The 23,276-nt window shown below is 38.4% G+C and overlaps 2 protein-coding genes across 6 annotated transcripts in view; one reads left to right on the top strand and one right to left on the bottom strand.

Annotated features, from left to right (window-relative positions):
• The first annotated feature begins 293 nt into the window (after positions 1 to 293).
• Positions 294 to 10,374, top strand: ctnnb1 (catenin (cadherin-associated protein), beta 1). 4 transcript variants are annotated; one of them, XM_046846515.1, is made up of 17 exons: positions 294 to 472; positions 3,676 to 3,726; positions 3,996 to 4,220; positions 4,467 to 4,720; positions 4,824 to 5,062; positions 5,239 to 5,440; positions 5,570 to 5,714; positions 5,828 to 5,931; positions 6,039 to 6,068; positions 6,412 to 6,750; positions 6,842 to 7,000; positions 7,109 to 7,228; positions 7,453 to 7,603; positions 7,909 to 8,030; positions 8,248 to 8,308; positions 9,236 to 9,460; positions 9,615 to 10,374. In XM_046846515.1, exons 2-16 carry the CDS (start codon positions 3,714 to 3,716, stop codon positions 9,442 to 9,444), a joined length of 2,373 nt encoding a protein of 790 aa, XP_046702471.1. In that variant the 5' UTR covers positions 294 to 472; positions 3,676 to 3,713; the 3' UTR covers positions 9,445 to 9,460; positions 9,615 to 10,374. The 4 variants fall into 4 exon arrangements, with proteins under 4 accessions (XP_046702471.1, XP_046702473.1, XP_046702474.1 ...); XM_046846516.1 differs by lacking the exon at positions 294 to 472 and adding an exon at positions 1,381 to 1,520; XM_046846517.1 differs by lacking the exon at positions 6,039 to 6,068.
• A 251-nt stretch (positions 10,375 to 10,625) lies between these two features.
• Positions 10,626 to 23,276, bottom strand: part of ulk4 (unc-51 like kinase 4) — a 100,970-nt gene continuing 88,319 nt past the window's right edge. Inside the window, exons 36-37 of one of the 2 annotated variants that reach the window (XM_046846512.1) lie at positions 11,847 to 11,932; positions 10,626 to 10,822 (exon numbers count right to left, since the gene is read on the bottom strand). In XM_046846512.1, coding sequence (XP_046702468.1) covers positions 10,765 to 10,822; positions 11,847 to 11,932 — 144 coding nt within the window. In that variant the 3' untranslated portion in view covers positions 10,626 to 10,764. Of the gene's footprint in view, positions 10,823 to 11,367; positions 11,708 to 11,846; positions 11,933 to 23,276 lie in introns of those variants that run through there. The other variant, XM_046846514.1, reaches the window with a different exon arrangement.

Here is a 23,276-nt window from a genome sequence, read left to right as displayed (position 1 = left end):
TGGAACGCGCAGAAAACTTAATGAGGGGGTGCGTCCCTCTGCCGCACTACAGCTCACAGTACATGTGTTCCTACGCAAGTGTGAAGGAGGACTACGTCACCAGAGACTTTTACCCTACTGTTTATGCGTTTAAAATATCGCTTTCCTTAAAATATTTCATTTTTCTTATTGTTAGATGGTTTCTCTATTTTTGAATGTTACCCGTATTCAGAAATTATAACTGAACCGGATCTAGCTTGATCAAGGCGACGGGATATGATGGCCGCAGGAGTTTTTATAATGGCTCGCTCCGATGGTTTGACGCCATCTTACTTTGCTCGCTGCGGGAGAATCCCGGATATTTGAGCCTCTTTTACCGCGGAGGAGGTGGAGTGTACTGCGGGTGGTTTGTGCACGGTTTATCGGATTGTAGTCTAAATTGTTGCCCGTAAAACCGACGCCCGGAGAAGGAAGGAGTCTTCTTTCGACGCAGGTATGTGTAAAAAAAAATGATATAAAACGGTCCTTCTTATTTAAAGTCCTCGTTGTGTCGGTTATTGAGCTAACATTAGCCGACCCAGCTTCTCGGGCACGCCGAGATTTGTCCCGTGTGTGTTCTTGCAGCAGTGCGTTAGCTGCATGGCTAGCGGACAGTTTGTCTCCGTTAAACACGCGTAATTCATTCACGTGTGTTTGCTTTCGGTAAATATTTTCGCGTGAAAATCTTGTCGTTCCAAGGTTGTGTGGCTCCGAAGCCTGATGAACAGGTTTTGTTGCTAATTGGCTAACCGATGTGTGTTTGGAAGCTTGTGGTGGTTAAGACGCGACGCCCCGCCGCTATAAACGGGTTGTTTCAGTTCACTGGACTGGACCGGTGTGTTGATCTAGTTCATGTTTTATTGTTTAGCTAACAGCGCTGACGCTTAAACGTTACGTGGTAACGTTTTGTTTGAGTTATTTTTTGTATCACAGTTTGAGGAGTGTCGAGTGAACATGGAGCTGTACCGCAGCACTAACACTCACCACACCGCTCCATGAGACTTCGCACCCGGGTCTCCTGGCTAAATAATTACATTTATCTTTATTTATTTATGGTGGTCTCATTTCTTGTGTGGTAATATGTAGAGTATAACATGTTTCTTTTTTGTTTATTTAATGTGCCTTACTCATGATGTGCAGCTCTGTGAAACCATCAGTTGAAAAAAAAAAAAAAAACTATTCTTAATCCTATGTACTCAAAGAAACTATTTCCATTGCCCTATACCCTCCCCCAGTTACAAACAAAGGGGTTTAAAGTGTAGTTTTGGCCGCTGTGGTTGGAGAGGAAGTCGAGGAGGAGCCTGAGTGTGAAACCTGACTCCGTGAGCTGAGGGAGATCAGGGTCTGGATCAGCTCAGCCTGGACATTCCTCACTTCCCTCTGTCTGGATATTAGTGGAGGAAAAAACAATTAATAATAATTTTGCCTGCATCGTGCGGGCACTGGTTAGGAAATAAGCGACCACTCACTTTACTCTCAACACACTCGGACTTCAGCTGCAGGTCAGTAATCTCGGCATGTGGTAGGAGTGTGTTATTGAACTGAACTGACTTTCACCTTTCTTCCTTTGGTACTGTCTACAAAATGGGTAGTTTTGTGATATTACAAGGGTTTTTTAGCTATTCTAACAGATTTGATTAATTTAGTAATTTATCTAGACTTTGCCTGTTTTACCATCATTTATTTTCTATTGAATTGCCCCTTTTATTTGAAAGTTCTCTCGCCATAAATAACTTGCATAAAAGAAGAGATATTGAGGCACATCTTGTGATTTATTTGCCAATCTATAACATCCACAGTATGCAGATAAAGCGTGTCCTCCTTGGTAAAAAAAAAACTCACTCTTTTTCTGCTGCACTTTAAGGTGTTTGTTGCAGACTTGTAAGAAAGTGTACCAGTTTGTATTGTGGATTTGTAATCAGGGAGCTAAAGGTGCATGTTCTTTCACATGGAAAACCATCCTGTCCTTGAAGTGGTTGACTTTTCTGATGCCAGTTTTAATAGAAGGTTGCTCTCGTACTGCACTGCAAAGGCGGTTTGATAATAAAAAATCAGCCAGCTGTTACATTGAAACGAATCTCTGCGTTGCGTTCCCTGTTTTCTTGTTTATCTGGTTTAATGTATGCATTCTGAACCAGCCTCAGCCCAACAGACAGCTCCACAGTTTGAGGGTAGCCTTCAGCCAGGCCTGTTTTCCCAGACCGTATGGAGGACCAGTTAGTAATTCCCTGGAGTCTCAACACTCATTTACCTTAAAAAAAAAAAAAAAAAGAGCAGTAAATCTTGACTGCAGATGTTTTCAGAATATGTGCCTAATTATTTTTTGTGCCTCGCAATATATTTTGTACATGTGTTTTTGCTTAATTTTTAAATTGATGTTTACCTATCTATGGATTTAGAAGCAAGATGGTATATAGCCCGAGTACAATAGATCAGTAGAAATAGACCGCAGTATAAAGCTTGGCCCATGCTGACCAGTCAGCAAAAAATAACCATGTGCGAAGAAATAGATTTTCTGTGTAGGTAGCTACCAGTACTTGTGGTAGTGTTTTTTTATTTTAATATTTTATTTTTATTCCCGCAGCTGTGTTCGTTCGCCCCGTTACTGAAAAAAAAAAGCAGTTAAATCTTATTTTCCATCTTGTTTGTCTTTGTTAGAGGATTGCTAAAGGCTGTGTACTTTTTTGTCTAAAACCTCATTGCGTGCGAGTGTAAGTCATGCCACTCAGTGGGTAAGGCCTCTGTGCTGCTAACTATTGCCACAATTGATTCCAGATGTTGGAACCTTCAGGTTGAGCCTTTTGCTGGCTCCTGTTTTCTCTCAGCAGCCTAAGACAAGAGTAGCACTGTTATACGCACCTCTGTCAAACATTGGCTGTGAAGCCGAGGCCATTAAAGTGAGCAACGTTGTGGAGTTTAATTTTTGCTGCATATTTAATGTTTATATTGATGGTTTTAATGTTTCTTTTGGAATTAATGTTGCATATGAATTACAATGTATATCAATCTAACTGCTGTATGTTACTTGACACAACATGAATCAAGATTTTGTAATACATAGGAGGGAGAATTGTTTGTTTTGTTTTGTGCCTTGTCTATGATTTTGCATAGAGAAGGCACATTTGGAGTTTATGGTAATTGTGTAGGAGGGAAGCAATACTGGGCTCCCGTGGAGTATGTAACTTAATGCCATTGAGCTTCTGAAGGTGTTAACTGCTGCTTATGGGGAATAGGAAGTAAATGGCTTGACCCTGTAGGAGTTTAATGTTCTTATAAGCACAAAATGGTGCTTGCCTCAGCCCTTTCTCAATTAGTGATATGAAAAAGCCAATTTCTTTCACCGTGGGGTGCGAGTAGTTTGGTTGCTTAGTTGATTCATGTCCTTGCATTAAAAAAATATAAAATGAGACGACAGGTCAAGTCAAGAAGCTTAGCTATTGTGTGTTGGGTAACTAGGAATTTTAAGATCACAAATGTTCTTTGTGGCCTGTTGTATTAATAAATTTAAATGTACTAAAAGGTAATTTAGGACACATTTTGATTTAGTATTTTCTTTTCTCAGCATATGCACACATGCTGATGTTTGCTATGAGTTGAGCATGTCTGAATTTGTGCCTCACCACTGAGTGTGAAATTAACTGTTCCTGTTTGTTTTAGATTAGAAAGCTGTGCTGGCGGCAGGCTGAGTGAGGAACATGGCGACCCAGTGTAAGGTTTTTTTTTCCAAAAATTTTTCTTCCGTGTACTTGTTTTTTTTTTTTTTTTTTTTTTATAACTGAAACTTTAGATTTAGGATTTGTCTTTTGTCTAAATTTAACTTGATATGTAAAATGCTCATTGACTAATACATTGACAATCTGTGTGCATGACCAGTAGAAATTTAATTGTTAATTTTAATCAATGATTTTCTGTTTGTTTTTTGAGGAATTGCAGACTGTTTATATGCTCGCTTTGTGTGGTGTGCTTTCCATTTACAGCTGATCTGATGGAGCTTGACATGGCAATGGAGCCAGACCGCAAAGCTGCAGTTAGTAACTGGCAGCAGCAGTCTTACCTGGACTCAGGCATTCATTCTGGGGCAACCACCACTGCTCCCTCCCTTAGTGGTAAGGGAAATCCAGATGATGAGGATGTGGACAACCAGGTGCTGTATGAATGGGAGCAAGGATTCAATCAAAACTTCAGCCAAGACCAAGTGGCAGGTTTGTGTAACTGTGTTATTAGTCTGAATGATTCCTGGATATAGCAATTGTTTTCATAGTTAAGATAAGTTTTCTGGTGTTAGTTGATGCTGTTTTGCAAACAATTAAAAAAAATTCAATTTCTGTTGAGTTTAAATGTTTATATGTTAATGTTTATTTGCACTGCACTTTTAAGACATATGTTAATTATGTTCTAATACCAAAAGAACACCAACAGACACCTGTGTACCTACTATATCTTTGTAGACATTGATGGCCAATATGCCATGACCAGAGCCCAGAGAGTGAGAGCTGCCATGTTTCCAGAAACACTTGATGAGGGCATGCAGATTCCTTCTACACAGTTTGACAGTGCCACACCAACCAACGTGCAGCGTCTGGCTGAACCCTCACAGATGCTTAAGCATGCTGTAGTCAATCTAATCAACTATCAGGATGATGCAGAATTGGCTACACGTGCCATCCCAGAACTCACAAAGCTACTAAATGATGAGGATCAGGTACAGTGCCTTATGAGCTACTGTGGTGTCCCCTACTGCAGTAATATCTTCTTCTAAATGATACTTGTGCTGAGGCATACTAATTGTTCTACTCTCCTTACAGGTTGTGGTAAATAAGGCAGCTGTCATGGTGCATCAGCTCTCGAAGAAAGAGGCTTCACGACATGCCATCATGCGCTCTCCTCAGATGGTGTCTGCCATTGTGAGGACCATGCAGAACACCAGTGATGTGGAGACAGCCCGATGCACAGCTGGAACACTTCACAATCTGTCCCACCACAGAGAGGGGCTGCTTGCTATCTTTAAGTCAGGGGGCATTCCAGCTCTTGTCAAAATGCTAGGGTTAGTCCTATGTCATCTTTTCATCCAGAATTTATGATGGTTTACTTGTTTCCAGTGGTCCAGCCTTGAACTAGTCTTGAAGGTTGCCAGCTGTAGATTGACATTAAAATATAATGAAAAAATTCATATTTTCCCACAATTTGGTTCCTGGCTCATTACAAACATGTTTTTCATAGCTCTCCAGTGGACTCTGTACTTTTTTATGCCATCACAACTCTCCACAACCTGCTGCTGCACCAGGAGGGAGCCAAAATGGCTGTGCGTTTGGCAGGAGGCTTACAGAAGATGGTGGCATTGTTGAACAAAACCAATGTAAAATTCCTTGCCATCACAACAGACTGCCTTCAGATTTTGGCTTATGGCAATCAAGAAAGCAAAGTAAGATGCGTAATTTGTTTAATGCATGTTAACTTTTGACAGTTTTGCCCCTTCAATTAGTATTAAGCACTTACTTTAGGGTCCACTTTGCTTCTGGTTGAGAGTCTCATTCTGTGTCTGTTTTGATAGCTCATCATCCTTGCCAGCGGTGGCCCCCAAGCTCTGGTTAATATCATGAGGACATATACATATGAAAAGTTGCTATGGACCACTAGCCGTGTGCTGAAAGTGCTGTCTGTGTGTTCCAGTAACAAACCTGCTATTGTTGAGGCTGGTGAGTAAGCAAACATTTTCTTTGTTTACTTAATGCTTACCTGGGCAAGTTTTCATTTCAATAGATTTTAATCTTAATTCTGTGTATAATGAACTTGCATGTGTGCTTTTCAGGTGGTATGCAGGCACTGGGTCTCCACCTTACAGATCCCAGCCAGCGATTGGTTCAGAACTGCTTGTGGACTCTTAGAAACCTGTCAGATGCTGCCACCAAACAGGTGAATGCATTGTCGTGTTTTTTGTTTTTTTTCACCTCTTTTTCACTTTGCTCTATTCTTTCTACATGAGCGCTCTCTTTTTGTCTCCCTACTTTTCCATGGAGAAGACCTCCTTAGCTGAAGTAGATGTGATGCAGGTAATGGTCATTCCTGCCTTTATCTGTGGAGGGTCATGGGGTTGTTGCCAACACCTGACCTACCAAAAGATAGGGTGTTGATCATTAAAGGAAAACCATGATGAACGCATGAACAAATTGTGATTGTAATGCCTGCCACACATTTTACTTGATGTTTGGCATAGTGGCAGAATGTTGTGGAGTAATTGTCCTTTATCATGTGGTGGTGCTTGTGATGAGATCAAACTTCATGCAGTGTTTATAAAATCCACAAAATTGACTTATTGGTTTTGATTTGTTTATCCTTTGTCAGCTTACTTAGTTTATTTTCTAATGAAAAACCTTTTCTGTTTTCCACCTACAGGAGGGCATGGAGGGCCTGTTGGGCACTCTGGTGCAACTTTTAGGTTCTGATGACATTAATGTGGTGACGTGTGCTGCTGGCATACTGTCTAATCTCACATGTAACAACTACAAGAACAAAATGATGGTCTGCCAGGTGGGTGGCATTGAGGCACTAGTGCGTACTGTCCTACGTGCTGGAGACCGGGAGGACATCACTGAGCCTGCTATCTGTGCCCTTCGCCACCTCACCTCTAGACACCAGGATGCTGAAATGGCACAGAATGCAGTACGGCTACACTATGGCTTGCCAGTGGTAGTTAAACTTCTCCACCCGCCTTCACATTGGCCTCTTATAAAGGTATTATGTCTTTCACTGTAGGCATTAACAGTTCTGCAATTGGATTTTATACTTTGGAGAGACATTTAGGAATATTCTCTTTTCCCCCTAGGCTACAGTTGGTCTGATTCGTAATTTGGCCCTGTGTCCTGCCAACCATGCACCTCTTAGAGAACAAGGTGCTATCCCTCGACTGGTCCAGCTGCTTGTCAGAGCCCACCAAGATACTCAGAGACGAACTTCCATGGGAGGTACACAACAGCAGTTTGTGGTGAGTCCTGTGGTATGTTGCCTTAATAGTTGTAAAGGAAAATAGTGAATGTGTATTTTTGCTCACTTTTTTTTCCCTTTTCTTTTTCCTCTTTTGTTCTCGTTGCAGGAAGGTGTCCGGATGGAGGAGATTGTAGAGGGCTGCACTGGAGCACTGCACATTCTTGCAAGAGATATTCACAACAGGATTGTCATTAGAGGACTCAATACCATTCCACTCTTTGTCCAGGTTAGTTGCATCTTATGTCGGTTCAGTTCTGCCCATAGTAGGGATATCTTAGTTGATTTAAATCTGAAGTGTTGTGTATGGCTCAGGTTTTGCAGTTTGCAAACTTGCTAGGTAAATTATTCTAGATAAATTATACAAAATATTTTTTAGGAAACTTTAGATAATTTCGATATTAGATTTGTTTTCTGCTCCAGGAATCCTTAACATGTCTCTACTCCCACTAGCTGCTGTACTCCCCCATTGAAAACATCCAGCGTGTAGCTGCAGGTGTCCTGTGTGAATTAGCTCAGGATAAGGAGGCAGCCGAGGCTATTGAAGCAGAGGGGGCGACTGCACCGCTTACAGAGCTGCTCCACTCCCGAAATGAAGGCGTTGGTATGGATCTTTATTTAATCTATTTTAGTAATTCAGCCTGCAATTTAGTTTTCATGTCTGGCTTTTCTAGTTGGCAGTTGAAAGCTCAAATGTGGCTACTCTATGACCCCCAATTGTAATTATTCTATGTTTATCTTGCTCAAATTCTGGTTACCTAATGGTTAATTATACTGTTACTCTGTACAAGTATAGTAGAATATTAAACATGGCAAAAAGTACATCTAATTAGCAGATCTGTATGAAACTGGCTAGGCTAAGCTGCATGCCTGCTTGACTGTACTGATGGCACTATCTCTTCTCCACAGCCACATATGCTGCTGCAGTGTTGTTCCGCATGTCAGAGGATAAACCCCAGGACTATAAGAAGAGACTGTCTGTAGAGCTCACCAGCTCCCTGTTCAGGACTGAGCCCATGACCTGGAACGAGGTAGAGCAGCTCATCCCTGCTTAAACCCTGTCCAAATCCCCATGCAAGATTATCAGCATAAAATGAATCCTGGGTCAAAGCTCACACACCATAAATTTTGAAAGGGACATTTAAACTGACATGATGGATGTGGAGTAATTTTCTAGGATTTCAGAGCTCAAAATTAAGTTATTTATAAAAAAAAAAGTTGATGACCAATTTTTTCCTTCCCCTTCAGACTGGGGACCTGGGTCTAGATATTGCAGCACAAGGAGAGCCTCTTGGTTACAGACCAGATGGTAAGTATACAGATATTTTATACTAAAAGTAGCATTTTTTTCAAAAGCTTGTTTTCCAAGATTGGGCCAACCTGTCCTGAGCAATTTCACCAAAAGCCTGGTTTAAGTTAGGAAGACTTCACATAACACACTTGTTCTATTCTCTTACACGTAACTAATCACAACCAAAAATCCAAGAAAGGAATTTATTTCTTCAAATCACATCTTTACGCAACTAGATTTAACTGCTGTTCAAATGAATTGGTGCATTAAAAGGTTGCCTATATCCTGTTAGTCAGTTAAGGTGATCCGAGTGGATCACTGTTTCAACTTAATGAGTCACATAATTTATCATGAATATAAACAGATTAAGAAAAGCAAAGCAAAATGTGAACTATAAACATGTGAACATAATGGCAATGGAACAATGTCCCTTTCAAAACCTAGATTAAATGTGATTGTAGCTTACATTGTTTCGAGGCCTAAACAGCAGATCGTATCATGCTTGTTAGGTGATCGGTCAGTTGCTTCATTTTTCTTTACTAATGGTTTTAAATGTTAACACTGATAGTTGAACTGATAGTTGAACAGACCATTGCAGTTTAATTCCTGCAGTTAAGATTTCAATACTATATTATTAATTGGAGGATCATAAGAGTCTGTTTTTTAACTGCTGCATATTTAATTGGACACAGTCACCAGTGCATAAGACTGTTATAACTAGTGTGGTTTTGATTGAGCAGCTAATTTGTTTTGCAGCATATATGTTTGCATGCTCTAAATAGCTTTACCTTAAGTGTGGCACCTGCACCTGCTTAACATGGGCTTGGCTGTTTTGGAATACAGAAGGTTTGCTGTTGTGGGCTGCCTGTTTAAAATGCTTCTTCTAACCTAGTCGTGTGCGCTCCCCTTCCCTCCACTTTTTCCCCACGTTTCCCCTGTCCACAGACCCCAGCTACCGCTCTTACCATCCAGGAGGTTATGGGCAAGATGCCATGGGCATGGACCCCATGATGGAGCATGATATGGGTGGGCATCACCCTGGCACAGACTACCCTGTGGATGGCCTTCCTGACCTTGGGCACACCCAGGACTTGATGGATGGCCTTCCCCCAGGCGATAGCAATCAGCTCGCTTGGTTTGATACTGATCTGTAAATAAAGAATTTTTTAGGTGAGGAACTAATTCACCAAACATGCTTTCACTGGGAATGGTTTGGCAGTATATAAGGCATGCTGTTAGCACAACTAATCCTACTAAAGTTGTGTGGGTACTCTTTACCTGTGTGTGGTTCCTGACTAATAGTGGGGTTTCTTTTGTCCCATAGTTGTATTGTCTGATCCGAATGAACCTGCATTGTGATTTGGCCTGAAGAGTTTCTGAGCGGTCTCAAGAGAGTGGGCTGGTTTCTCTGGAAGTGCCTGACACTAATACAAGCTGAGTTTCCTATGGGAACACGAGCAAGTAAAAAATGTTTTGTTCCGGTCCTCACTGATGGGAGTTTTAACCGCAAAGGATTTTTGGTGGGCGGGTTACTCAAAGAAAGCTCAAGAAGTGGATCATAATATGGAATTTTAAACCTTAGCCTTGCCTGTAATTATTTTTACATTACTTTTTTTTTTAAGATTCTGTAGTCTAATGGTACTTTAGCTTGCTTTGACACTCAGTCTTTTTGTTTTGCAGTAATTTTTGTATTCTTTTCAAATCTCTTGCATAGTGTTAAATTATAGTGGTAATCCTCCATCAATCAAGATTTTATCAAGTTTATGGTGTAGAACACTAATTGAATTGTATTCTGATCAAGTGTAACATTGTGTAGCTTTTGTATAAAACCAAGAATGGAAGAAATGGTCCAAATCTCAGCTTTCCTGCTTTAACAAGATAACTGTTTCCGGTGTCGCAAAAGGGTCTGCAATCAAGGGGGGGACAGTTCTTTTTATTTTCCTTTATTTTTTTTATTTTTTATTTTCCTCTTTTTTGATGGTAGCTGTAGAAGGATTTGAAATAAACCCCTTATTATTGTAGCCTGCTGTGTTTATTGGAGACATGGTTATAATGTGGCTAAATAAAATACTGGACAAACTTCATTTTATTTGTTTTCGTGTGAATCAGTTCTGTGTACAAAATGATGCATTTGTGCTGTTTCTATGTGGGGCTGCTTCTAAAATCCTTAATGGTAACTGGCTAGTTTTATACATCAGATTTACCCATTTAAGATACACATTTTGAGTTGGTGTGTGTTAAAGCAGGAAAAACAAATAACTGGGGGAAAAACTCTGGCAATAAGAAATGAGCATATTAATATACGATATGAATATTAAGTGTTGAACGCTGAAACTTCAAGTGCTTTATAATTTATTTACACAAAATTGGACACATTAATGTTTTACACTTAAAAAGAAATACAAAAATAGTCACATTGAGTGCACTGAGATTTAAGTTTCACTAGTGCACTTGGTTCCTGTCACTTCTTGGAATCAGATTCTTTTCAAAATCTCAGCAGCAAGTGATCCCACTGCAGAGTCTGGATGAGACCTGAAAAACGACAGCATTGTGTTTAGGTTAAAGCGATTCTACAGAACAGCTACTACAGATAACGTGTTTATCCTAAAGGCAGAATTGAGTGCTTGAGGATCAATAGAGTTGGATGAGTTTGTCCTGTGACTTAAATACAGGTTTTACAATTTTGCTTACATACATTATATACTACACATTTGAACTGTTATAAGAATATTGATGTTGAAATCCTCAAATGTCAGATGAAAGTTAGGATAATTAGAACACAGACAAGCACAGGCCTGTTTAAAGATGCCTGGTTTCCCTGTGTGCTAATGAAGTGTTGTATAAAATACTGTATGCAAGTAATGCATAACTGCTGCTGCTCAAACATTTGTTTATACATCATGAGAATGTGAACTAAAACTGCCCTTTACCACATTATACACACAGATATACCCTCTAGCGAGCATCATTCTGATTGGTCGGGGAGAGAGGAAATCTCTCATCCATGCAGAAAGGATGCACCACAAGAGAAAAGATGGGCGTGGCATCAAGATTTGAACTTGCTGCTGAGAACAAGATGAACGATTTGCTGTTTCTTTACTTGGAAAGCTGAACATGACATTAAATTACTGTGAGGTTTTGTTTAAATACTTGCTGGAAGAGAAGTCATTCTGTCGGAGAATGACTACTTGCTGGTGCTGACAGTCACGATGATCGAGTGCAGCACACATTACTTCCTTTTTTTTTTTTGGACTAAAACATGGGTGGACAGCTTCAAAAGGATAGCCTTTTTATATTAGCAGGGGAGAGGGTGAGGGATAGAGTGAGGAAAGTGTGTCCTAAACAATAGGCCAGTATCAGTCTCTGGGAGAGGCAACAGCTCAAGGAAGCCCTCATCACACAAGTGTGCCTTGGCCTCTGACAAAAAAAAACATGGATCAAAGCATGAGTTCTCTAAGAAACTAAAACAACCATAAAGAAGGGATGAAGCACTAGAGGGTGAAAGGGACAAAAAAAAAAAAAAACCCAACCCTTGTTTCTCAGTGCTCTGCCTCACCTGTTACTATTGGCAAGTTTTCGGAGCATGTGTATCAGACTCTGACCTCCTTCTGTACCCCAAGCTGTGCTGTTTACTGCACCCATCTGTGTAGGAAAAGAGAAGAAAACCCGAAAAATTTAGGGATCACAGGGTCCGTTTCCCTCGTATATGTTTAGTAATCTGACAAAATTTACAGTACATTTAACAAGTTTATATTGTGCTTTGACATTTTCCACTCCAAGTAAAAAAAACAAATCTCAACCACAAATAAAATCTGATTTCTCCATAAAATATAAAGAGAAAATTGTTCTTCACGGATAAGAATTTTTTTTTTTTTTTTTTTTCTTTCCAATTTCACTCAATTTGTATTTCAGCTGCAATATATAAAATAAATATGAGCTTAAAAATTAATTCTCTTTAAACTTCCTTCCTGCAGCCAATTCTTTCTTTTCTTTTCTTTTTTTAAATACACATTTAGGGCATTTGGCAGCCTGATCCTGACCATTTACACTACTGAGCAGTTGAGGGTTAGGGGCCTTGCTCAAGAATCCAACAGTGGCATCTTTGTGGTGCAGGGATTTGAACTCAGGACCTTCTGAGCGCATCCTAACCACTGAGTTACTGCTGCCCCAGCCAAGGCCAGTTTAAAAAAAAAAAGGAAAATTTCTACACTGAATCTGGGAACAAGAATTATTTTTTTTTGTGCTTTTAGCTGCAGTGCCATGTGACTGGGTTTTTCCAGCGTAACAAAGACAGCAGGTATACACCCTGTTGATTCACTGGATCATAAACAATAATACTCAGTGATAGTTATCCCTCTAAAAAGCCCTCAGTGGGATCCTCTCAGTACGATTTGGCACCGAACTGAATGTACCTGAAACCAGCTGACACACTGGAGTAGCAGGCTGTGTGTATTCCCTGGAACACTGTCAGTATTGTCAACACAAAAGAATGACCAACAGATCAATAGATATCCATCACAGAACATTATTTTTTCTTTCGCACTTTTTCTGTACTATCATAAAAGTGCGTGTGCAAAAACACAATGGCAATTTGATATAGGAACACTAATTAATGGCTAATTACAGCTTATGACAGTGTAGAGACTTTGTGGCTTTGATCTCTGATGTCATCACCCAGACCTGCCTCACGAAGCACCTGTTACTAGGCAACAGTGTTATGGACCTGGGGGAGATGCGCAGTTTCGACTTCTTCCTGTCCTCAATACCACTCGAAGCCCTTCTTTCCTAAAACACTACACAACTCTTTCTGCATTCGCTCATCTTTGGCATAATCTAAAACACACACACACACTGCTACTACTATGTGTGAATCTCCCTATTTTTCTGTGCGTACTACAGCGTTATTTATTACACACAAACCGTATATTAATGTCACTTGATTGTAGACATTCTGGGAAAGCAACTGGATCTGACTGCATGATTAAGTGTTAGAGACAGATCACTCACGTTCAGCAAGCACTTTATCTTGATTAGAGTCGTGGTGAAGCCAGAGGCTATCTCAGAAACACTGCGGGTAAGGCAGTGTGCATGTTTTTGGTAAGTGGGAGGAAACCGGGAAACCCAGAGGAAACCCGCAGGAAGCCCAGGTACAAATGTAAAGCACGTAAAATCTCATACTTTCTCTCACACAAACTGAGGATTTAACCCTTCAGTTGTGAGCCAGAAGACAACTCAATTATTAATTATCGACTTGCCTAATTACCGCATGGCAACCCGAGCACACTGTGGTACGTGTTTTGTAGCTCGTTATGAATTCATTTATAGAAAAGTTGAACAAAACACTCTGCAGATATCCTTATGTCATTTTGCAAATTTAGATTAGATAGTATTAGATAACTAACAGTGAACCCTATGTTAAAGTTGTTAGCATGAGAGTGATGAAGCTTACTAGCAAGTAAAAAAACAATTAATAAAATTTTAGCAACTGAGAGCGACACACCGATCAGGGAGGACGGGGGAACAGGGGAAATAAGAACCCAATGTGTATTAATGGGCCTAATGGAGGAAAGAAAAATAGAGTGGAAAGAAAGGTATATATAGTGAGAAGGATACGTCACTGTAACAAGTAAACACAGATACGGGTTAGATAGTGCTCTTTAGAAACAGAAATTGCACAGAGGAAAGTATGACTTTCCCAAAGTCTTTATTCACACACAAGGAGAAAAATTCTGTAATGGATTACACACACATTACCGTGTGTCAGAACTGGGTAATGGGCTGAACTTGCTAATGTATTAGAGGATCTGCTTTTGGAACAAGAGCAGGTTTAGCATAAAGACAAAGACCAGATGATCTGGACACAGAACCTGGTTACTCAAGCTTACAGAAACATAAATGGTAAAAGCCGAGTGGATTTGAATAAGCTGCTTAGCAGACAAATAAAAGCTAAATCCTTGTGTTGAAGGTAATTATTGCAACCAAAAGTTTGAAATATTGTTTACAACAGCTATGTATTTAGAACTACGCATCTATGCAACTTCATCCTACCAGTCCATATTCCTCGCATTATAGCGCAAAACCTTATGTTTTCGGAACTTTGATAATGTAAATATGGGCTTTTACCTTTTGACATTATTATTATTTTGACATTATTTATACACCATGTTGTCTACTGAAGACAAACATACTGGAACATACTAATGACTCATCAGTATGTTAGTTTAAAAGTTGGAGATGAGCCTTGAGGGTCATGCTGCTTTGATATTAGCGAAATAACGCACTATAGGCAATGCTGTTATATAAAAATAAGTTAGATTAGCACTCTGTTTCTCTTCATGCCATATCACAGCACCCCGGCATGCATTATTTTCATATAAGCACACCATCTGCCCTGATCCATAATAACCATATGTTTGATAATGTGTGGATGTGATTTCCACCGTAGCTCTGCTTTACAGATGCCACTTCATGAATCACTGCTCTAAAACTAGCTGCGAAATGCTGAACGCTTATGTTTCTTATTCTTTTTCTAATATTTTGTAAGAAATATCTAACAGGAACATAAATTACATTAACTCCTGAGCATGAAATTATCCTGTACACTTAACCCCCGGTGGCTCACTCGTGCTCATTCTTATCACACTGAAACTCTACAAATGAGTGATTCATATACGCGGTTTAGATATTTCATTACACAGTTCCTGTTTCTCTGACCGTTAATGACCTTAATCATTTTTCCATATTGTTTCAAGGCGAGATGAATTTGAAGTGAGTGCAGTGATCATATGATAACACTTCATACAGTGCGTAGAAGCCAGTGCTAGAAGGCTGGTATGACATTTAATTAACTTGTTGGCATTTGCCTCTTGCTCACTCGCGTGTGGATGTGGCACGGACACCGCTTCATTTTTTCCCCCCATTCCACAACAGAAGTGTGAACATCTGTCACAAAATATTGGCTGGTGTATTTTCACAATGTATAGAACCTCTGAAGTGACTTTCAGAAATGTATGAGCCAACAGTGGGAAAAGTGTCTTGTTCCAAAAAAAAAAAAAATTAATAAATAAATAAAACTTTATGGAAAATATACCAGGTGCCAGAATGTTCTAAGCAAACAATCCAAGAATCCCAAGGAAGTCGTGCAAGAACAAATATACAGCTCTTGTGCTTTTGGGTTCTGTATTTAGGAACACCAAGTTTCATCTGATGATGATTTATAATCAAACCACAGGGGATTACACGGCGTACTGTTCCCAAAACATACAGAGGTATTGTTGCATCCCAGACGTGAAATCGGCCTCACCGCTTGCTTTGAAATGCTGTTTTAAAAACAGGTCCAACATGTACTGGATCTAGTTCTCATATTATGAAGCAATTAGTGAGCTCTTTGATGGCTTGATAAAAACAGGCATAAATAGATTTTACAGCACGACAATTAATGAATACTAATTAAAAGGGCTTTGTTGATGGATGGATTGAGAGGAAGATGAGTGAGTCTGGTTTTTCTATCGCTTAATTGAAACCCTTTGTCACTTGTGCACTCGCGTGTGGATAAGTGCTCGATGTCGTTCAGGGAAAGAGAGGAAAATATAACCTGATTTGCATGATTTGCATACATGTAATGCTGATTTGCATAGGCCGTAACACGTGTCAGATCTATACAAGTTAATGAACCATATATCAAAAGTAGAGGAAAGGAAAAAATTGCTTTGTTTGTCTAAAACCAAATCAGCATTCACAGGCACAATGCAGGCAAATGTATACAAAAACAGATGCGCTCATGAGAAGCAATTAGTGGAGGTGTTTTTAATAGTGAAGAACGGTGTCTAATAATGTACGTTGATAATATCAGAACATTTAAAAAATTTATTAACAGAAATACAGGTGAACTAATGAAAAGAAATGTCTGATTTTGAGAAAGTCTATTCAAAAACACTAACGCTGTATAATAATCTAGCTGTTATGTGAACACGGACATGAATGCTAGTGATTATTATAAAGTTAACACAGCACATTTCCTGCCTGAGAGTTGCCCTAGATGTGATGCGAGATAATGTCTTATCTCCAAGCCAATTTACCAAAATCTGCCTTTCCAATCTTACCTCGCAACATCAGTTGAGGTCTTGGGAAATTCATGTAAAACGGAACAGCGATTAATAATAAAAAATAAATAAATAAATAAAAAGCAATTAATCCACAGAAATCTAGTTATGCTTGACAGATTGCATTCTGGAAACAATGCTTTCCCAACAGGGTAAATAAGCGGATGGTTGTAGGTGAAAACATTACCAGCCTCTTGCATGTATTCCTTTTACAGTTGACCTGTAACCTTTCACCAGCATAAGAGATACAGAGAGCTTTTAGTGCCGATGACACGGGTCTCTGTGACTTATACACTTGAAATGACGGGTTAGAAGAATAATGCACACAAACCTTAATCTCTCCTACTGCCTGGTCTTAATAACCCTACCTGAATTTAAATACTTACATAGTATTTCAAATGACTTAAGTAAATGTAACCTTAGTACAGTGTCTACAGCAATTACACTGCCATGATTTAACAACATTAATATTAATAATAACAGCAACAACAACATAATGATTATGATTAGTATATTTTCCAACCTAAATTATACTCCTTTATCAATATGAAGCTGTTATTTGATATGAAAAACTATTAAACTCTAAATCCTTATCTCGATCAGAGCTTTGCAGAATATTGCTAGCTTTGTTAACATTAAAAATAGTTATCATTATTTCAAAGCCCTGTTAAAAAAAATATATATTCCCCCCTGGAGTTTTGAAAAAATGTGAAGCATGCTTTGATAAGAGAATAACATTAGTTAATAATCTTCTATGCCTTATTATTACTAGTATTTCATCACACTCAATCTTTTCAAAGCTTTTTATCTGTTATTAGTTTGTCATTTCCCAGAGACAAAATGAAACATTCCTGATAAGTTCTACTTTTTCTATCAGTGCAAAAGCTCAGAAACTTTTTATTTCAGGCTCTTCTCTCAATTCTCATTAATTTGACAAGGATTTCAAATTTAAGAAATAGATTGTAGTTATCCTCTTGATGAGGCCTTTCCTACAATAACAAAATCAGGGCTGACTCACAAGCAACAGAGCTACATCTGTGTTGGCATTAGGTTGTTTTGGGGTTTATAAATAGTTGATCCAGTATAGATCTGCAATACATGGACACAGAACCTAGCCACTGTGCTCGGAGATAAAAAAAAAACATCAACCCAAAAAGTCATTAACAATAATAGGAGATAAACAATTAACTTTTTACTGGAATTTCACTACAATTCACTATATAGTGCTCCATACAGCACACAAACTGCGTTCTGTGCACATCTCATATCTTTGCCAGGCTTCAAAAATATTATTTAATAAAAAAATGAAGTGCTTTGTTTTTCATCATTTTTTAATGATCTTTTTTATAACATTATAAATAGAAAATGTTCTTCGAAAATCATGAGAACATTATAATGAAATGGACCCCATTTTGACTCAAGTTGTATAATATATTTCTTATCCATTTGGAATATAACAAACTCATAAACCAAAGTAAACCTGATGAACCTTATCAATAGATGGCTAATGTTTTCAAATGTAGTTTAAAAAAAAAAAAAAATATATATATATATATATATATATATATATATATATATATATATATATATATAATTTTTATTAATGCAAAGACATTGGTAAACACTGAAAGCTAGTTTGCTTATTGTCACAAATTACAGAATATATAACGATAAACAGCTTCTTTAAATTACATGGTATGTCAGTGTTTTCCAGTGGTTTTTATATTCTGCTACAGGCCATGTGTCATATTTATCATTAATATGAAAACAGACAACTATTTATTCACTAAAAATATAGATACAAATATCGATAATGGGTCTGTATAATAATAATTTTCCAATACCTGAAAGCAAACTAACAAGTGTAGCCGATTATGGCTGATCTTATTTGATGTTTGCATGGCTGAACATTTTTAATTTTCTCAGCTTACATTACTGTGCATTGCGTAATATTATTAACAAATTATACATATATTATTTATAAATAAACAGTTATTTTAAGAACGTAAACTAACACTTAGCTTTAATAAATATTTAGACTAATTAGAGTTAAAGACTAATCTTAACTGAGTTTAGCAAATAATTGAAATAATCGGGGAAATTTTTAACGTAAAATAAGGGGTAAATATGGGGTAAACCAGAGGTCCTCACATTTTCAGTTCCAAAGACACACGATTTAAGTCACCTGTGATTTCCCCAGGCTAAGCAGCTATACTATATTCACCCTATACCCAGTGACTCTACTCAGTACATAGAAATACCAAACGATGGTGTAAACTGTTTTGGCATTAAAGAAAGCAGTTCAGAAACTGTCCAGAAAATGACAAACCTCTCTTTGCTACTACCAGGAACAACTGATGTTTGATGGCAAATTTAGTCTAATTATCGCCTTCAAATAGAGCCAAATCCACACCTGAGCCAGCATTTAGTGGTAACGTTGTTCCACAAAGAGCTCAGCAAGTTAGTGTCTGAATTTGAGTGGGTGTGCTGTTTCTGAGTACTGATAAGCAGTTGGGATGAGCAGTAATGCAGATATGTGGAGATAGCATTGTTTTTCTCCTAACACAATGCAGAATAGATCAGGCTGATGGGATGGTAGAGAGATAAGACTGGAAATACGTAGACGTGTTGCATTAGCTCTGCTTTTAAGCTACTGAGATAGATGTCTCGTAACTTCCAAACTGTACAAGGTTGGAATCGTGAACACGCAGCAGTGGTCACTAGCAAATACAATCAACAATGCAGAGTGCTCCCCAGGCAGGAGTTCAATTCAATGTGCATAGCTCTGAAGCTATATATCCAATAACCTTGATGATCTAGCTCTTCACTCAAGCACTGTTGATCTATTATGATACACAGAATAAACAGTAAAAAAAAATCAATAATCAACTCTTAAGTATTTTTAGAATTGAATGTTTTCCAAAAAAGAAAAAAAAAGAAAAAAAAAAAAAACTCCTAGCCTACAATACCTACCTACCTCAGCTTTCCATAACTGTGTTATTCTCCTTCCATAGAACACACCACTATTGTGGCTTAAAACTAACTTCCACAATAAAAAGAAAATCCAGTTTTATGCACATATGCTTCATATTAGCTTAAAATATGTGTATTAAAAAAACGACCTTAACAACAACAAAAAAAAAACTCTAACAAGCCAATCAAGGGAAAGTTAAGTAAGAGAATTTCATATAATCCATTTATCAACTCAAACTCTACCATCATAATACCCATCCTATGCCAGCAGCATATTGTTCAACTATGTAGAAACCCCTTTCAAAACAAGCCACTGTCTACTGCTGGTGAAACAGTGTGTAAATCTGTGGTTGTGAACCTCACCTGCTGGCCCATGGTACCGTACCTGGGTCAATACTCTTTCATGCAGCAGCCCGAGTGAGAGAGGAGGACCATTGCTGCTGTCATGCTGTGATGGGGTGCAAGCTGTAGGGGTGGCCAGAACCGAGCTAATGAGCACAGCTCTCAATCCCAGGAGTGCGAGCACATCGAGTGTGTCTCTGTGTGTGTGTGTGTGTGTGTGTGTGTGAGAGAGAGAGAGAGAGTGTGTCTGCTAGAACCGCTGTCCTCCTCCTACCTCTGCATAATTCATGCACTCAATACAGACAGCCACTCGCCCCCTGTCCTGGGAGCACTGTATGTGTGTGCATGTGCTATAAGTGTATATGTCTCTCTCTCTCGCCTTCGATCACTTTCATTCGCTCCCCAAACAGTGACTGCATCTTCCCTTTTCTTATTAGCACATGTCACATATCAGCAAACAGGGTTTATTGAGGATTTACAGATCTATGCTCATTAACTACGTGAGAGGTCTATAGTACATTAAGAAAAGTAGCTGCTCAAAACCATATCAAATATATAAACCATAACGTTTCTCATAATGTTCCGTATATAACACTTTTTGAACGAAGAAAAAAAAAAAGTCTGACATTGAACTGACAGCAGAAATTCAACCTAAAACCTAAAAGCATGTCCAGTGGCAAGGTAAGAGGGACCCCATGTGCATGTCTCAAACTTTTGACAGGCTGATCGCTCTGCTGTAGTCCTGGAGACTGGGCAGGAGCTGAGAGCATAAATATGACATGGGGTCTCATATAAAGGTTGCATGCACACGAAAGTGATGAGTGCGGCTGATTTCACATATTCAGGAATGCATTTTCAGTAAACTTGGCATAAAAATAACCAAGTGGCTAATCACATTTGAGATAACGCGTACATAGGTTTGCGACCAAGCACAGAAAAGTAGCGAAACTTTCAGGACGCGTCAATGTCATGGTGAACAGCTAGGCCATTAAAGAGCAATTTGGAACAAATGACCACACTGACAAAAGCAATAATTATGCCATCAGAGAATGATTGTTTTTAATGTAAGCTCATATTACTCTAGCAACGTGCCAATGATTTGTGAAGGGCAAAAGTGTCTTACTAATAGAGCAAATATTATTGCAAGATGGCCATGGTGAACGCATTTGTTCTGAGAAAGAATTGAGCTTTGGACACAAACATCTGGAGTTGTGAATGAACCATGACTAGCACTGAACCAGAAAGGGTGTTTCAACCGTTTCATTTGGGAAACAATGAAGTTTCTACTTCTGATCCAGCAGAGTACTTCCATTATGGAATAGACCAAGAGGAAAGAAATAAACAAGGGATTCCACAATGTGGGTGCAATTTGTGTTCAATTTCAATCAAATGAATCACTTAAAAAACATAAGTGCTTGTCCCAGCCCACTACATCTCCATATTTCCTCAGAATAATATCAATAAATAAAAATCATATTACTGTTGCATTTATGTGTGAATTTTAAGCTTGTAACACTCATTTTATTGAGTGCTTCCATTAAAGGTCATAAAAAATGTACATTTCGGTTGTGCCCCTCCACACTCTTCTATGTCCACAACACATTCACCCGTATGAAATATTTGAAATATTCCACATCTCAACAAGAAGTTGCATCACCCAAATTTCCTACAGATCATGAGAAGAAGAAAGGTAAGTTCTCTGATTTTTATTGGCTAATGACAATGTCACTTTGAAAGTACAATGCAAATAATAGATTGAAAATCAATTATCGAATAATAAAAATATACTTTCACAACCTTTTATACATATGATAGTCAGCCACAACTCTTGCAAGAACCCTTGTAAGAATTGCCTGAGATGGGCTAACACATTTTGGGATGGTTGCATGCTTTCTTAGATTCAATGCTGAAACATTTTAATGATAGAAGAGCTAAATGGGACCCCGGTCGTAAAATCACTAATTTTATTAGGTCAAACTATTCAATGCAATTCAAATCGATAAATGTTTTATTTGTATAGTGGTTTTTCAAAGGACATTGTTTCAAATCAGCTTTAGACAGATAAAGTGGTAATAAAATAATGTATTCGTTTGTTCATTATAATTGTAAGACTGACCCTAATGTAAGATTGTCCATAGTAAACAAGCCAGTTGTGGCTATGGCAAGGGGAAAAAAAAAAAACTGAGATGGGACACTACAAAGCTCCTTTTGCACACTGGCTGAATGTTTCCTAGGGTTTCTCCAATAATTTTACAAACAGGACGACCTGGAAAATGTAAAACAAAATATGTTTCATGACCTTTTACATTGTATGTGCTTTTGAGAGTAACAGTTCAGCATGGGCACTCTGACAAGTTTGTGGCTACACAACCCCAAATGCACCTTATCTGCAATGCACTCTTGCTCTATTTATTTGCAGCACCTAATAATAAATTTTTTTTCTGGGGGGTTGGACAAGACAGGATGGTTTCACTCCACATGCCCATCACTAAGTCAGTGGTGCCCATCACCCTTTTACTAGTTCACTGGTTGTCCTTCCTTAGACTATTTTTGGTAGGTACTAACTACTGCATGACAGTAACCCCACAAACTGGTATTTTAAAGATGCTCTGTCAGTTTTCAAATCACAATTTGATACCATGTCAATGTCAGGTAAGAATTTGCCCATTTGTCTTAGACTTAGATGTACTTTATTTGTCCCATGAGGGAAATTATTGTGTTTCTGCAGCAGCAGGTTACAGAAACAGTAGTAGGGGAGGGGGGAAAAAACAGAATGTAAAGAAATAATTGTAATTTATATAAATAAATGCAATATTGCAGATGATGCTACATAAAAACAGAGGGCAAACTGGTAATTCAAAAAGAAAGAAAAGAAGAAAAAATTAAATGTGCAAATTGTCAGAGTGTATGTATGTGTGTGTAAAGTGACAGTGAATAATGGGATATGTATATAAGTTGCTTTTATCATCTGTTACACAGAGTAAAGTTATTGTACAGTACAATGGAATAGGGTAGGAATGATTTCCTGAACTGTTCTTTGTGACACTGAAGCTGAATCAGCTGAATTCTTTCTTCCAAAACATTAACTTCAGAAACTGTTGACTTGCAGCCTACTATATCAAGAGAATAATAATAAAATAAAAAAAAAATATAATTTAAATTTATTTTTTTCTGACTTGACTTGACTAATATATCCCACCCTTTCAACAGGTGCCAGTGTAACAAGAAAATCAATGCTATTTATGTTTCCGGTCAGTGGTTTTAAAGTTATAATTTATCAGTGTATACCTATACAGTACAGTGCATTTGGTAAGTGTTCAGACCCCCTTCACTGATTTTACAGGTTTTTTTTTTCTTTCTTATTAATCTACACTCAGTACCCCATAATGAGAAACTGAAAATGCAATTGTAGAAATGTCCACTGATCTGAGCTTTATGGCAGAGTGGCTAGACTGAAGCCTCTCCTCAATGCAAAACCCATGGACGCCCACTTGGAGTTTGCTAACAGGCACCTGTAGACTCTCAGACTGTGTGGAACAAGTTTCTTTGGTATGAGGTAACCAAGATTG

The sequence above is a fragment of the Silurus meridionalis genome, chromosome 4, assembly GCF_014805685.1.
Source record: "Silurus meridionalis isolate SWU-2019-XX chromosome 4, ASM1480568v1, whole genome shotgun sequence".
NCBI lineage: Eukaryota > Metazoa > Chordata > Actinopteri > Siluriformes > Siluridae > Silurus > Silurus meridionalis.
This window is presented reverse-complemented; position numbering and strand designations above follow the sequence as displayed.